Here is a 14,257-nt window from a genome sequence, read left to right as displayed (position 1 = left end):
AGAGTTCAGGTTAGGTAAGTGGCCTTGTCAGGAACCCTAGCTGACTGTCTAGTTACTCAGCCATCCCACTCCATCAGCAGCCACTGAGTGGTAGATGAAATTGACACCTTAAGTAGATCAGGAACAGTGAGATTTTGGTAAGGGCATAATTTGTATAAGCCCTGTAATTCATCTAGCTTGACAGGATGTTCAATGAATATATGCTGGAATCAGAAACTAGTTCCTTTCTCTTTTTCCTTTTTTTTTTTCTTGGTGGGACTGTGGACTGAACTCTGCCTGTGCTCGTGCCTCTAGCCATATCCCCATTTCTGCACATTTGTGTACAGTTCAGTGCAAGTACATTGTGTGTTTTGGAAAGTGTGTTACATGCCTGAGTTTGAATGTTAATAGCCTTCACTTTTTTAAAGCCAGTGTGTTCATTTTTGTCAGAGCCGGTGCTTACGTAATATTCCCCTGGCTGCTCCACTTTTCATGTTAAGATTTCCTTCTAGGTGTAAAGAATTAAGCATATGCCCAGTTCCTTGGATTGTGGCCCTGCCTTGGGATGCTTTTAGTCTGTGTGAATTTGTTAGCCCACCCTCCTCTTACCCAGGCTGGCTATGATCCTGCTGCATGCACTCAACTATAATTGGGATTCAGGTGGACTGAGATTTAAAAAAAAAAAAAAAACCTTTGTCTAAAAGTGCTGCCTTCTGGCAGTGGCTTGCTCAGGTGTGGCTACAAGCAGGGCCGCTGTTCTTTTTGGGGCTCGAGAGGGAGGAGTCATCCCCTTAATGGTTCCTTGGAGAACCAGGTGACTAGGGAGAGGCTCATCATGGTGCCCTTTGAAGCCTTCAGATGTTTTTTAAATGGGAAATTTCCTCATTTAAATTAAAGTGAACATCTACTAACTTTATCAAATGATTTTTTTTTCTCATTTGTAGGAGTAACTTATGGAATGAATCCTATAGATAAATAAGCTGAGTTGTAGTGATTTTTCTACTTTATTGCTATATTTAACATTTAGAACATTTTCAGTGGCTTAAAATATTGCCATGGCTTTTTAAAGTTTTGAAATATTTAGCTTTTGCAACTTTTTTGAGGCATAGCTCCAGCCTGGTCTTTTGCTAGTTATTTTGAAGATGGTGTCTCACCAATTTTTCTGGCTTCAAACCTTGGTCCTCCAGATCTCAGCCTTCCAAGTAGCTAGGATTACAAATGTGAGCCACTGGTGCACAGCCTTATTCTTTTTAATTTGACAAAAGACTCCTCTGCCTAGAAAACTTATCTGAAATAAACTCTAACATGAAATAATTTATGTGTACCCTTCTATACAGTATTTTCTTGTTTTGTATCATATGTAGCTCTTATTTGTTCACACATACAAATAAAATTTGTTAGGCCAGCACACATTTTTGGTAATTTATATAATGAAATACCAGATAAACTCTGGTTCTCTCATAGATAGGTTAGAACTTTTTTAAACATTCAAATCAATAGGGAACAATTACTTCCCAAGTGATCTCATTAAAAAAAAAAAAGTAGTACTTGATTTTTAGTAGAGTTCATTGCTTTGTATGCATCAGTAGTGGTTTTCATTCTTATGTAAGTGCATCACTCTTGGTTTTAATTGTAGTCGTAGAAGGATTGAGCTGTTATGGGGAGCTGCAGCAGTACCCTGTGTAGATGCTCGCCAGAAAGTCTTCAATGGCTAGCAGAACCTGTGGTGCAGGTTCAGGGCTGGGCTGAGGTTGGGGAGGTTGGTTTGTGTGCGTATAACATGGCTCTGTGGCTCTACGGGAGCCTTGCTCTATTCAGAATTAGTGACAGATGGTCACCAGAAGGCTGGTTGTTTGGGCACCTGCCGTTGAGGGAACCCTGTGGTGACAGTGATGAAATATTCCAGAGGCGTTGCTCAGGACTCTTGTAGAGTAGAAGGGCTTGGAAAGAAAGAGCAAAACTTTAGAGGGTTAGAGGCTAAAGGAGAATAACATTTTAAAAATCTTTTAGCTACAGGGTTTACAGAAAATTTGTCCTGAAAGAAAAATCACATTTCCTAGCCTTTCATTGTAGTCTTCTTCCTTGTTCCTCCTCTTTTTCTCCCTCCATCTCTATCCTTCCTCATGGCCTTCCTTAAAATTTCCATGTTTTGGTGGAGTTTCTCTGAAATCACGTGACTCTCTGACCTTGCAGTGCCCCCAAATGAATGAAGGAATTTACATATGTCAGGGATACTTTGGCCCCTTATAATTCCAGCTAGCTAGAAAATGACTTTTCTTTGGCTATAGTCTCTGGTCCCCGTAAAATGCTCGTAGAGCATATCTGATCTTCATATTCTTAATTTGTTGTGTGTCCTCAGGGGTTTCTGATAGAGGCTTTATCACTATTTCTGGTTTTTAGTAGTGTTCTGGAAATTAAGTTGTTAGAAGACTAATTTCCCAATAACCTCTGTCTGGGTGTCTGTTGTGTTCATTGCATGTGCATCACTGCACTCACCATGCTCATTACAGGTGCATCTCTGTGCTCACCATGCTCACCGCACGAGGATCCCTGTGCTCCTCATGCTCATTGCATGTACATCTCCATGCCCCTCATGCTTATTGCATGTGCATCACTGCACTCTCCATTCTCATTGTGCAAGCATCTCCGCTCACCATGTTCATTGCACATGCATCTCTGCGCTCCATGTGATCATTGCACATGTACGGTTGTGCTCCTTGTCTCAAGGTATGCTTTTTTTATTTTTTTTATTGTGAAAATACTGTACAGAGGGGTTACAATTACATGGGCAAGATAATGAGTACATTTCTTACCAAGCATTGTAGCCTCCTCCTTTGTTTCCCCTTCCCATCCCTTCCCATCCTCCCCCCGCCCCCCCAGCCCTCCCCGCCCCCCACCAAATGTTTTTTTTTTCTTTCATGCAATTGTTTCTAACGCATTTATAAGATTATTTCTTTGTTGCCTTGTATGTCCCTCCCCCACAGTATAACCCCTGCTTTCACTGTATTTGATGTCGGTATAATTTGTGGAGGGGAAGGGGAAAAACAAGTCGTTTAAATAGGGATACAGGTGGACCCATTGCAACAATGAGAAGTACAAGTCGTTAAGTCGAAAACAAACTTTATAACTCAAGGTATGCTTTTGTTTGTTCGTATGGAAATGGCTGCAGCATTGTTGTTTGGACTTGGGTCTACTCCATGGCCTTCACTGGTGGTTCTAGGAATCTGGGAGGCTTTATTTGACAGGTATAGCACATTTCCAGAAGAATTCAGGGCCTTGCCCTCTCAAAAGCTTTTTTCCACTCAAGGATAGTGAGTTCAGCTTTTTGGCTGGTTAGTTGGAGATAAAAGTCTCAAGAACCTTTCTGCCCAGGCTGCTTTTGAATGTGACCCTCATTTCTCAGCCTCTTGAATAGTTAGGTTTACAGGCACAAGCCACTGGTACCTGGTTTATGCAAACTTTGATAATCTTAGCGCCTGGGAAGCTGAGGCAGGAGAATCAGAAGTTGAAGGCCAGCTTAGGCTACATTATGAGGCCCTGTTTAAAAAAAAAAAAATCATCGGCCGGGCGCTGGTGGCTCACGCCTGTAATCCTAGCTACTCAGGAGGCTGAGATCTGAGGATCGCGGTTCAAAGCCAGCCCGGGCAGGAGAAACCGTGAGACTCCTATCTCCAATAAACCACCAGAAAACCGGAAGTGGCGCTGTAGCTCAAGTGGTAGAGCGCTCGCCTTGAGCTGAAGAGCTGAGGGACAGCGCCCAGGCCCAGAGTTCAAGCCCCACGACCGACCAAAAAAAAAAAAAAAAATCAAGGTCAGGGATGTAGCTCAGTGGTAGAATATTTGCCTAGCATGTGCAAGACACTGGGTTCCATGCCCGGCATAGTAGGCAGGTGGGTGGGTGAAGCCTTGTTAAACATATATGGAGCTGTTATAAGTGCACTCTAAATACAAATCTGCTATTACTGTAAATTGTTGCTCTGAAATGCATAGTATACTAACTCTATCTGAGGGCATTTCTGATTCTTTTGAACTGTACATTTATAGATCCTGATGTTTTAGTGAATACTAAATCCCTGTAATCAGTGGTGTTTGGTTTCTTATCATGTATATTTGTAACATGAACAGACATAAATAGTAATAGAGTTTCTCAACTTTACTATTTAAAAGGAGCATGCTTTCATTCCATAAAGACTTCTGTAAGAGATGTATGCGAGTACATGGTCCATGTCAAGCATGCTACAAGGGGTGTGTTAGTGCACATGGTCCATGTCCACAAGCATGCATATTTCATGGAACTCTCTCTGCAGTAAACTACAAATGGAATGGTGGTCACTGAGTGCCTTGAGGCCCCACAGTGTGGTATCAGCTGCCTAGCTGCCTGTGGTGGTGGTGGTACTGGCACTAGAGTCCTGTTCTTGTTCAGGGCACTCTTGTTGTGGTCTGGTGCCACCACAGTGACACTAGCAACTACCCAGAAAATACATTTCTACATTCAAGTTGACATGCATGTCATCTGTCATCCTGTTCATAATACAAATAGTCCTTCTGAAGAACTATGGAATAGAAAGTATATCTTTGATCCTAGGAGAAAAGTAACAGCCACAGCTTTTTATTCATTTCATTCTACCCATAAAAGCAAATGCTTTACACTAAAATTCTTGTTTCTGTAACTCTGCAAAACCAAACTTAGCTTTAATGGAGAAATCTCAGCAGTCTCCTTTTGCCTCTGCAACCTATACTTTATTTGGGGGGGCCTTTAGCGCACTCCTGAAACTATACAGTACTCCATAGTGTGGAGGTTTAAGAAGTTAAGTACAAGCCATTTCAAAAATCAGCAGTGATTGACAAATGCAGTGATTTTGCCAGCTCTGCAATAGAGCCAACTTACTATAATGCTGACTTTTTTTTTTATTGTAAAGATACTATACAGAGGGTTACAGTTACATGAGTAAGGTAATGAGTACTTCCTATTGAGCATTGTTACCCCCTCCATTGTTTTCCCCCTACTATCCCTTCCCTCCCTACCTTCTCTGAGGTTCTTTTTTTTTTAATTATGATTAAGTGATTACATAATTTCCCAAATTTAACAGTATTGTGGAATAATGATGCTCATTTAAAGTCACAAGTTCATTCTAACTTTCCTGGAGCAAATTGTCTATCACGGTCTATAACATATAATGGTGTACATATATACACCATACTTGTAATCAGCAGCATGGGGATATTTAGTAGTGGTTCGACCAGATGAGTGGGAGTTCTTTGTTTCTTAAGTCCTGTTAATTTTGTCGTATCACCTAACATTTTGGATTTAACATCCACTTATCAGGGAGACCATGTACCATTTGTCTCTTTGCTCTTGGCTTACCTCGCCCAACATGATTCCTTCTAACTCCATCCATTTCCCTGCAAATGCCATTATTTTGTCATTTCTAATGGCTGCATAATATTCCATTGTGTATAGATACCACAATTTTTGGATCCATTCATCTGTGGTGGGGCATCTGGGTTGTTTCCATATCCTAGCTATTGTGAACAGTGCTTAATGCTGACTTTTTAAGAGATTTGATGAAGATTATGTCTTTGCCTTATAAGATTTTCTTTCTTTCATTTTTTTGTTTGTTTTTGTTTTTGCCAGCCCTGTGTTTTAAACTCAGATCCTGGGCACTGCCCCTGAGCTTCTTTTGCTCAAGGCTAGCACTGTACCAGTAGAGCCATAGTGCCACTTTGGGCTTTTTCTGTTTATGTGTTACCGAGGAATTGAACCCAGGGCTTCATGCATGCTAGGCAAGCACTCTACCAGTAAGCCACATCCTCAGAACTCTAAGGTGTTCTTGATTTCTCCTTTTGGGGGAAGTTTGGTAATGCTGAGGATGGAACCCAGGGACTCGTATGAGCTCCAAAGCTTTAAACATTGGGACCTGGCCACGACTTTGGTGCCTGAATGTTAGGATTATTGAGAAAAGAAGGATAGCTACCCAGTCTCTGAGTTTCCTAGACTGGAGTGGAGGGCCAGAACCGCTGGCGAGTATTTTTCTGAAAACAGTGACCACCGTGCTTTCTGTTTGCAGTAGTGCTGGACAGGGCAGTGGAGGTGATGGAATGTGGACACTGTGTGCTTCTGAAGTACTCAGAGCTTATCCTAGGGCACTGGGTTTTGTTTTTGTACTTTTCTAGTGTGTTTTCCTTAGTCTTCCCTCCTGAGGACACAGCAGTAGAATCTGACTTGTCTTAGGAATGAACAAAGAAGGTGATATAGTAATTTCTACTGCTTCTGGACAAACAGGTCATGCTTTCTTATACAGCTTATTCCACATTTAGAAAAAACTGCCCTTTATTCCTTGTGATTAGAGCATCCCTGTTCAGCTTTCACTTACTGGAAGTCAAGCCTTGTTCTTTCCCTCTTCTCTCTCTGTTAGCACATAAGCATGTAAAGTAATTGTAATTGAGGTAGATTGGGTCACATGAGTATTGGTTATTTAATAGAGAGGCACTTAAAACTTGCATCAACATTATCCTGTGAAGGACATTTAAGACCTGACACAATATCCTGCCAGCTGCCATCTTTCAATTTTCCAAATTTAACTTGATTTAAATGGAAGAGCATCTTTAGTACCACCCCCCCACCCCCCCACACACACTCCAGATTGGATACTAATTAGTATAAAGGTTCTTAGTCTCAGCTGGACACTGGTGGCTACACCTGTAATCCTAGCTACTCAGGAGGCCGAGATCTGGGAATCATATTCAAAGCCAACCTGGGCAGCAAAGTCTATGAGACTCTTAATCTCTGATTAGCCAACAAAAAGCTAGAAATAGAGCTATGGCTCAAGTGGTATTGTGCTTCCTTGAGCAAAAAAGCTCAGGGTCAGCACCCAGGCCCTGAGTTCAAGTCCCAGGATTGGCACCAGAAATGCTGTTGCTCTCTAGACACCTTGTTAGTTTTGTCCACATTCTCACAGATGCCTCTGTGGCAATTCCAGCTGTATAGACCTGTGCAAGCTGCAGTGGCCATGATTTCCCCTGGGGGTGTGCTTTAAGGCAGCCCACCATACCATACCTACCTTCACTTTCTGGTTAGCTTAATTTGCATTGTTGTTGAAATTGCCTTCTGTTTCAACCAAGTTTGTTTACTAAGAATCTCAAGTAATTTTCTGAGCATTCCTCTTGTTTCTATGCCATTGTTTGATCTATAGAAACATAGAGTGGCTGATATTCAAAATATGAAAAATGTACCATTTAATACTTTCAAATGCCATCAATCTGGTCCTCCCCATGTTAGATCTTTGATTCTAACAATTCAGATCCATTCTGACATTGCCTATACAAAGTTGGCTTTAAACTCAATAGATTTAAGTACCCAGTTCCTAGCCTGTCCTCACTTTAGCTGCCAGCTACTTGTCCCAGGGCCCTCTGCTCTTCCCCCTCCTTCCACCCCCCCCCCCGACTCCTGACAGACTTAGCTACAAATTCAGGGTTCCCATGACCTTCAACTTGGGGTGGCAGGTGAAGATGTACATAGGGCATGGTATGAAGAAGAGTACACGGGCTGGGAAGGTGGCTCAGTGGTAGAGTGTTTGCCTTGCATACATGAGGCCCTGGGTTCAATTCCTCAATACCACATAAGCAGAAAAAGCTGGAAGCAGCGCTGTGGCTCAAGTGTTAAGAGTGCTAGCCTTGAGCTGAAGAGCTGAGGGACAGAGCTCAGGCCCAGAGTTCAGGCCCCACGACTGACAAAAAAAAAAAGAAGAGCACAGGCCTGCCCACACCACCACCTTGGGGTCTGGACAACTTGGGAACTTCCTAAACCCCATTTTAAAGAGATTTAAAGATTACATAGTCACAATCATTGATGACCACAATCTCTAGTCCCTTTCTGCCCCCAGAGATCCAGGCATGGGCCTAAAAGCTGGTTTTCTAATCAGGGTGTGGTCTTTCTGGTGACCAGTCCTACCCTGAAGCTGCCTAGGGGCCCTTCCAGGAGGTACCTTAGTGACCATAATTACTTAGTTGCTTTAATTAATCTAATTAATGAACGGCACCCAGGAAATGCCTAAGGACATAGGGGTCTCATCTTAGGAACCAGGCACAAAGCCTAAACGTATGACTTTTCATTATACATCTGAATAATACTGATAATTTATTAAAATTTATTTTTAATAGGCTAAACAAGGAAGTAATGCTAAGCAGGCATTAAAATGGTTGTGTGTGTGTGTGTGTATATATATATATATATATATATATATACACACACACATAGATGTTTCTGTACCTACTTTGAACTTGATTTGCTAATTTGGGAACTTTGACAATTGGCACCTCTACCAAAAGACAAGAATCCTAGGCCACTGCCCACACAGTACTAGGCAGACTACAGCGTGAATGGGTTGTGTTCCAAACATTGGCTGTTTGAAATTCTGACCACATTTTCCTGAAGAAACCATGTTTTAAACACTGTGGGCTCAAGTCAGCCTAGAATAGCCTTAACTTTACTCATAGAATTCTTGGAGTATATGTAGTACTTTCACATAACTTCTGTTTAAAATAATTTTATGAACATCAGCATTTGAATTCTAATTAGAGACACTAAACCAAAAAAGTGGGAAGCCCAGCAAATTTTTTTCTTTTATACCTTTTCCTCTTCTGTGCATGAGTTTACAGATAATCCAAACACACTGACAGATGTGTGGCTTTTCCCCACTGCAGTCACTGGGGGTCAAAAACATTGGTGCCTCTCTGGATAAAATGCATCCTTTGACCAGTCACCAGATTGCCATCTATTACCATTTTAGGTTGAGTTCTCCTACCCACCCCTGGTTCCAGGAGGTGAGCATGACAGTCACTCTCTACCTGAAGAATGGAAGTACCTGCCTTTTCTTGCCCTACCTGACGGTGCGCACAACTACCAGGAAGGTATGTGATGCAGCCACACTTGAGCAATGAGTAGGCTCCAAGACATCTCAAAGACTTTAAAAACTAAGGTAAATGAAAATCTTTGGGCTTAGATGACTTAGGAAATCTATATGTATTGTTTGGAGATAACTCGTCATATACTACAGAACCCACCAGGCTTACAGGGACCATGCTGTTGATCCTTGGCAAGGCAAGTGACTAGCCAGCATACATGGGGCTTCTTTCCATGGGTTACATGCACCAGCCACACATGCTTGAAGCTCCAGTGTTAGGTTCACTCTTCACGTCCTACCTGGGAACAGCCAGGGTCTGCTGTCACCGTTGCTGCCCCAGTGACCTGCCCACTAGGTTGTATGCTTGCATGGAGAGCAAAGGTAAGCTCAGTACCCAGTCTCCCACCACCCTAGAAATGAAAGACACAATTTTACCATGGCGTTGGAGGCTCACCCAAAATACCAGATTAAGCTTGGTTTGATTACTTGTTTTCCTGATAAAGTATTTAATCATTTCCTTATTAAATGAATCAAATGTGTACATTTATGTACAGGATTTATAATCTCAGAAATCTTTTATCTTTTTAGTTTTTTATTGTAGAACTTTTCAAATATATGAAAAAGTTGAATTAGGATTATAGGAAATACTTTACAATCATATATTTGTGTTCTATGTACAGTTGTATTTTTGTTTTGGTAGTACTGGGGTTTGAACTCGGGGGCTTTTGCTTGCTTGGCAGGAGCTCTACCACTTGAGCTATGCCCCCAGGCCATCTATACAGTTCTATATTTTCTATTTTAAAGTCAATTGCAAACAGCAACAGACACTTGACCTCTAAATTCTTAATTCTACATAATCTAAGAATAAGGTCACTCCTCAGCATAACATCCAATTTCATCATCATGGCTAAATGATTTGACAGTAATTCTACAGTACTGTCTCACATCCCATCTTTGTTCAGATTTCCCCAGTTGCCCCCAAAATTTCTTGGATCAACTCAAGATTCACACTTTGCCATTGGTTTTTATTATTTGTTTCTTGTGTTTCTTTGTTAATTTATTCTGGGCTTGAACTCAGGTCCTGGGCACTGTCCCTGGGCTTTTTTTTTTGGGGGGGGGGGGAGTCCGGTCGTGGGGCCTGAACTCTGAGCCTGGACGCTGTCCCTCAGCTTTTCAGCTCAAGGCTAGTGCTCTACCACTTGAGCCACAGCGTCACTTCCGGCTTTTTCTTTTTTTGCTTATGTGGTACTGAGGAATTGAATCTAGGGCCTCAGGCATGCAAGGCAAGCGCTCTACCACTGAGCCACCTTCCCAACCCTCCCTGGGCTTTTTTGCTCAAGGCTAGTGCTCTACCACTTGAGTCACAGCACTTCTAGCTTTTTGGTGATTAATTGGAGATAAGAGTCTCATGGGGGCTGGGAAGGTGGCTCAGTGGTAGAGCACTCGCCTTGCATGCATGAGGCCCTGGGTTCAATTCCTCAGCACCACATAACCAGGAAAAAAAAAAGCCAGAAGTGGCGCTGTGGCTCAAGTGGTAGAGCACTAGCCTTGACCTGAATTGCTGAGAGACAGCGCCCAGGCCCAGAGTTCAGGCCCCATGACCGGACCCCCCAAAAAAAATTTTTTTTTAAAAAAGAGTCTCATGGACTTTTCTGCCTAAGCTGGCTTTGTACCACAGTCCTCAGATTTCAGCTCCTTAGTAACTAGGATTACAGATATGAGCCAGTAGTGCCCAGCTCTCTTCTTGCTTTTAATCTAGAGCAGTCTCTCTACAGAGCATTTTGTGAAGAGTATACTCTCAAGGCACTGTGTGGAATTCTGGGAAGGCAGAGTCATGAGGTTGAAATAAGTATGACATGGGTTCCTGCTGTCTCACCACTTTGTGTTAGTGACTGCATTTTGAAGATTTGTGTTTACAAATAAGGTAACCCACCTTAGGACTTTTACTTCCCATGTGTCTTTTAGATACTGTGTTCTTTCACTTGCCACCCAGAAATGGAAGTGGAACCACAGTGTACGGCGTCTCCTGCTATCGACAAATTGAAGCCAAGGTACAGTGGTTGTGGTCAGCAGCAACAGAACAGATGCTGAACACAGACTTTATCTTCCATGTGATACCTGGATGTTTCAGGGTTGTTTTTTGTTGTTGTTGTTGGTGGTCATGGGGCTTAAACTCTGAACCTGGGTGCTATTCCTGAGCTCTTCAGCTCAAGGCTCAACTACTTGAGCCACAGCACCACTTCTGGTTTTCTTGTGGTTTATTGGAGATAAGAGTCTCATGGACTTTGCTGCCCTGGCTGCTTTGAACTGTGATCCTCAGATCTCAGCCTCCTGAGTTGCTAGGATTACAGGCATGAGCCACCAACCAGCACCCAGCTCAGGGTTGTTTTTTATTGGTGTGTCAGCACACATTAACAGTACAAGGGAGTCTCACTGTGCTGAGTAAATGTGGAACAAATTCACCCTCTATTCCTACAATCCTCCTCGATTACATTCCCACAATCCCTCTCCTGCTCTCCTTTTCAGACAGAATTTAGTGGGTTTCAGTATACTGTTTTCGGGTGGATATGGGTGTATGTGTGTAGCATACTTCAGTCCTCCTCCCAGATGCTTAGACTTTATAAACACTTTATAAAACTATTACTCCAATAGTACCAATTTATTACCAGTGTCTTTTTTTTTGGGGGGGGGGTCCGGTCGTGGGGCCTAAACTCTGGGCCTGGGCACTGTCCCTAAGCTCTTCAGCTCAAGGCTAGCGCTCTACCACTTGAGCCACAGCACCACTTCCGGCTTTTTTCTTTTTGCTTATGTGGTGCTGAGGAATCGAACCCAGGGCCTCATGCATGCAAGGCAAGCGCTCTACCACTGAGCCACCTTCCCAGCCCCTATTACCAGTGTCTTTATAAACTGGCAAAGGTGGTTACAATTATGCTGTTGTATATTTTGTATACACCATTGTCAGATCATGATACCAGATTATCCATTTTTCTCTCAAGTATTATAGTTAAGTTTCATAGTTCTTTAAATTTTCTGTTTCTAGTGTTTGATGCTATTGTTAGCTTTCCATTACTGTAACAGAATACTGAGATAATCAGTGTATAAGAAGGAAAGGTTGGGCTGGGAAGGTGGCTCAGTGGTAGAGCGCTTGCCTTACATGCCTGAAGCCCTGGGTTCGATTCCTCAGCACCACAGAAGCAAAAAGAAAAAAGCCGGAAGTGGCGCTGTGGCTCAAGTGGTAGAGCGCTAGCCTTGAGCTGAAGAGCTGAGGGACAGCGCCCAGGCCCAGAGTTCAAGCCCCACGATTGGACCCCCCCCCCCAAAAAAAAAAAAAAAAAAGAAGGAAAGGTTTATTTGGTTCAGTGATTTCAGAGGTTGTAGCCCATAATCACTTGGCCCCATTGTGTTGAAGCAGAGCATGTGGAGCTGCCCACCTAATGAGGGCCAAGAAGCAGAGAGATGGGTGGGAAGGGACACAGTTCCAAGAGCTCCTGTAAGGGACCAGGTCCACTGACCTCATTTCCTATCCCCACTGGCATCACTTTTGCCTGGTAGGTCACATCCCTGCTGACCATACTTCAGATCCTCCACTGACCTCACTTCCTCACTCTAGGCCCTACCTCCTAAAGGTTCCATTACCTTCCAGTAGTTCCATAGGCTGGTGACCAGGCCTTTAGCACCTGGACCAATAGAAAATTCCATAGATTGATTAAACTCAGTAGGATTTAAGTAAAATACTATTCCTGCATTGGGTAGCTCCCAGAACCAGAGTAGGTTCTGAAAATTGCAGCCACAAGCATGGTCATAGCATTCAATAAGTGTTTTGACTTTCTCTATAAGCAAACTTACGTATTTAACTGGATGCAAGAAATTGCTTCTATTTATTTATTGTTTTCCTGTTGGAAATACTTTGTGAATAGTGCTGTGGAATACTTCTGATAATGACTATTTTTCATAATAGGCATTGAAAGTAAGGCAAGCCGACATCACCAGAGAGACCGTTCAGAAAAGTGTGTGTGTTTTAAGCAAGCTGGTAAGAGGCTCATAACTTGTGTGCAGATGTGTTGACATTCATGGTAGAGTCTCATTGAGGATGAGGCATGAGCATAGAAGGGATTTATTTATTTTATTTATTTATTTTTGGTCAGTTATGTGGCTTCAACTCTGGGCCTGGACGCTGTCTTTCAGCTCTTCAGCTCAAGGCTAGTGCTGTACCACTTGAGCCACAGCACCACTTCGGGTTTTCTGGTGGTTTATTGGAGATAAGAGTCTTATGGACTTTTCTGCCTGGGCTGGCTTTGAACTGTGATCCTCAGATCTCAGCCTCCTGAGTAGCTAGGATTACAACGGTGAGCCACTGGCACCCGGCTAGAAGGGATTTATGAGAGCCACTTGCTGAAATTAGTCAGGGCTTACTACTTGTGTGCTTGCCTTTTTGCTTCCTTTGTGTTCCCACACTTGTGCTCTCATTTGTTCCTCAACGGAAGACATGAGAGGCGGGGAGGAGAGTAAGGGGTTTGAGGAGCTGTTGGGGAGGAAATTGACACTTGACCAAAATGAGGGAGCTGATAGATTTCACTCAGTCATTTTTGTTTTGTTTCTGTCTTTGGATGAGTAATGAGTAATGAATAATGAGTAATGAGAATCAGTAATGAATACAATTTTTCAGTGATCTTTGCATCCTATAAAAGACATACACATGAGAAAACATTAAAAAAGAAGGCTAAAAGAAATGATGCGAATCGTAGAAAAGGGTACTAAGTGGAATTGATTTGATACTAAGGGAATAGCTTTGTTCAAGTATACTAAAAAAAACCTCATGGTACCGGACACAGACTAGTTGTTTTGAGGCTCCACAGAGAACAGGAAAAGAAAGTGAACTTCACTTCATTGTGAGCATTCAGTTATATGATTCAGGTAGATGCATGAATGAGGATAATTGAAATCAGGTGCTGAGAGCTGTGTATGTGTGCGAGCTGTGTGCCCTGTGCCCTGCAGTGCCTCAGCTGTAAGGGCAGCACTGTCTGGTTGTGCACACATTCAGCTCCATGAGCAGGTGGGCTGGAGATAGAGTCAGGTATAATTTTCTCAGAATAAAGTGAGGAGGCTTCTTTGTGGTTATTTACTCCCATCAACCTTACAGCACCTTTCTCTTTTCTTTAAGCCTCTCTATGGCTTACTCCAAGCAAAACTTCAACTCATTACACATGCCTATTTTGAAGAAAAGGATTTTTCCCAGATTTCCATCCTAAAGGTAAACTTTCTATCTCTCTGAAAACGTGTCCATCTGAAGGCAGGGTCACAGAGCAAGTCAATCTTGTCAGTAGTCTATGAAGCACTGTCATTTATTAGCTTAAGAAAGATGTTCCACACCGTTA

General features: G+C 42.6%; 1 protein-coding gene across 1 annotated transcript in view; it reads left to right on the top strand.

Annotated features, from left to right (window-relative positions):
- The window catches only part of Avl9 (AVL9 cell migration associated), a 40,035-nt gene that overhangs the window by 2,784 nt on the left and 22,994 nt on the right, over positions 1–14,257 (top strand). The window contains exons 2-5 of the mRNA XM_070014213.1: positions 8,769–8,889; positions 10,848–10,933; positions 12,841–12,912; positions 14,044–14,133. Coding sequence (XP_069870314.1) covers positions 8,769–8,889; positions 10,848–10,933; positions 12,841–12,912; positions 14,044–14,133 — 369 coding nt within the window. The remainder of the gene's footprint in view (positions 1–8,768; positions 8,890–10,847; positions 10,934–12,840; positions 12,913–14,043; positions 14,134–14,257) is intronic.

Source organism: Dipodomys merriami, unplaced genomic scaffold (assembly GCF_024711535.1).
Source record: "Dipodomys merriami isolate MVZ:Mamm:240054 unplaced genomic scaffold, mDipMer1.0.p SCAF_94, whole genome shotgun sequence".
Classification (NCBI taxonomy): domain Eukaryota; kingdom Metazoa; phylum Chordata; class Mammalia; order Rodentia; family Heteromyidae; genus Dipodomys; species Dipodomys merriami.
Note: the sequence above shows the minus strand (reverse complement) of the source record. Positions and strands in the feature narration are given on the sequence as shown.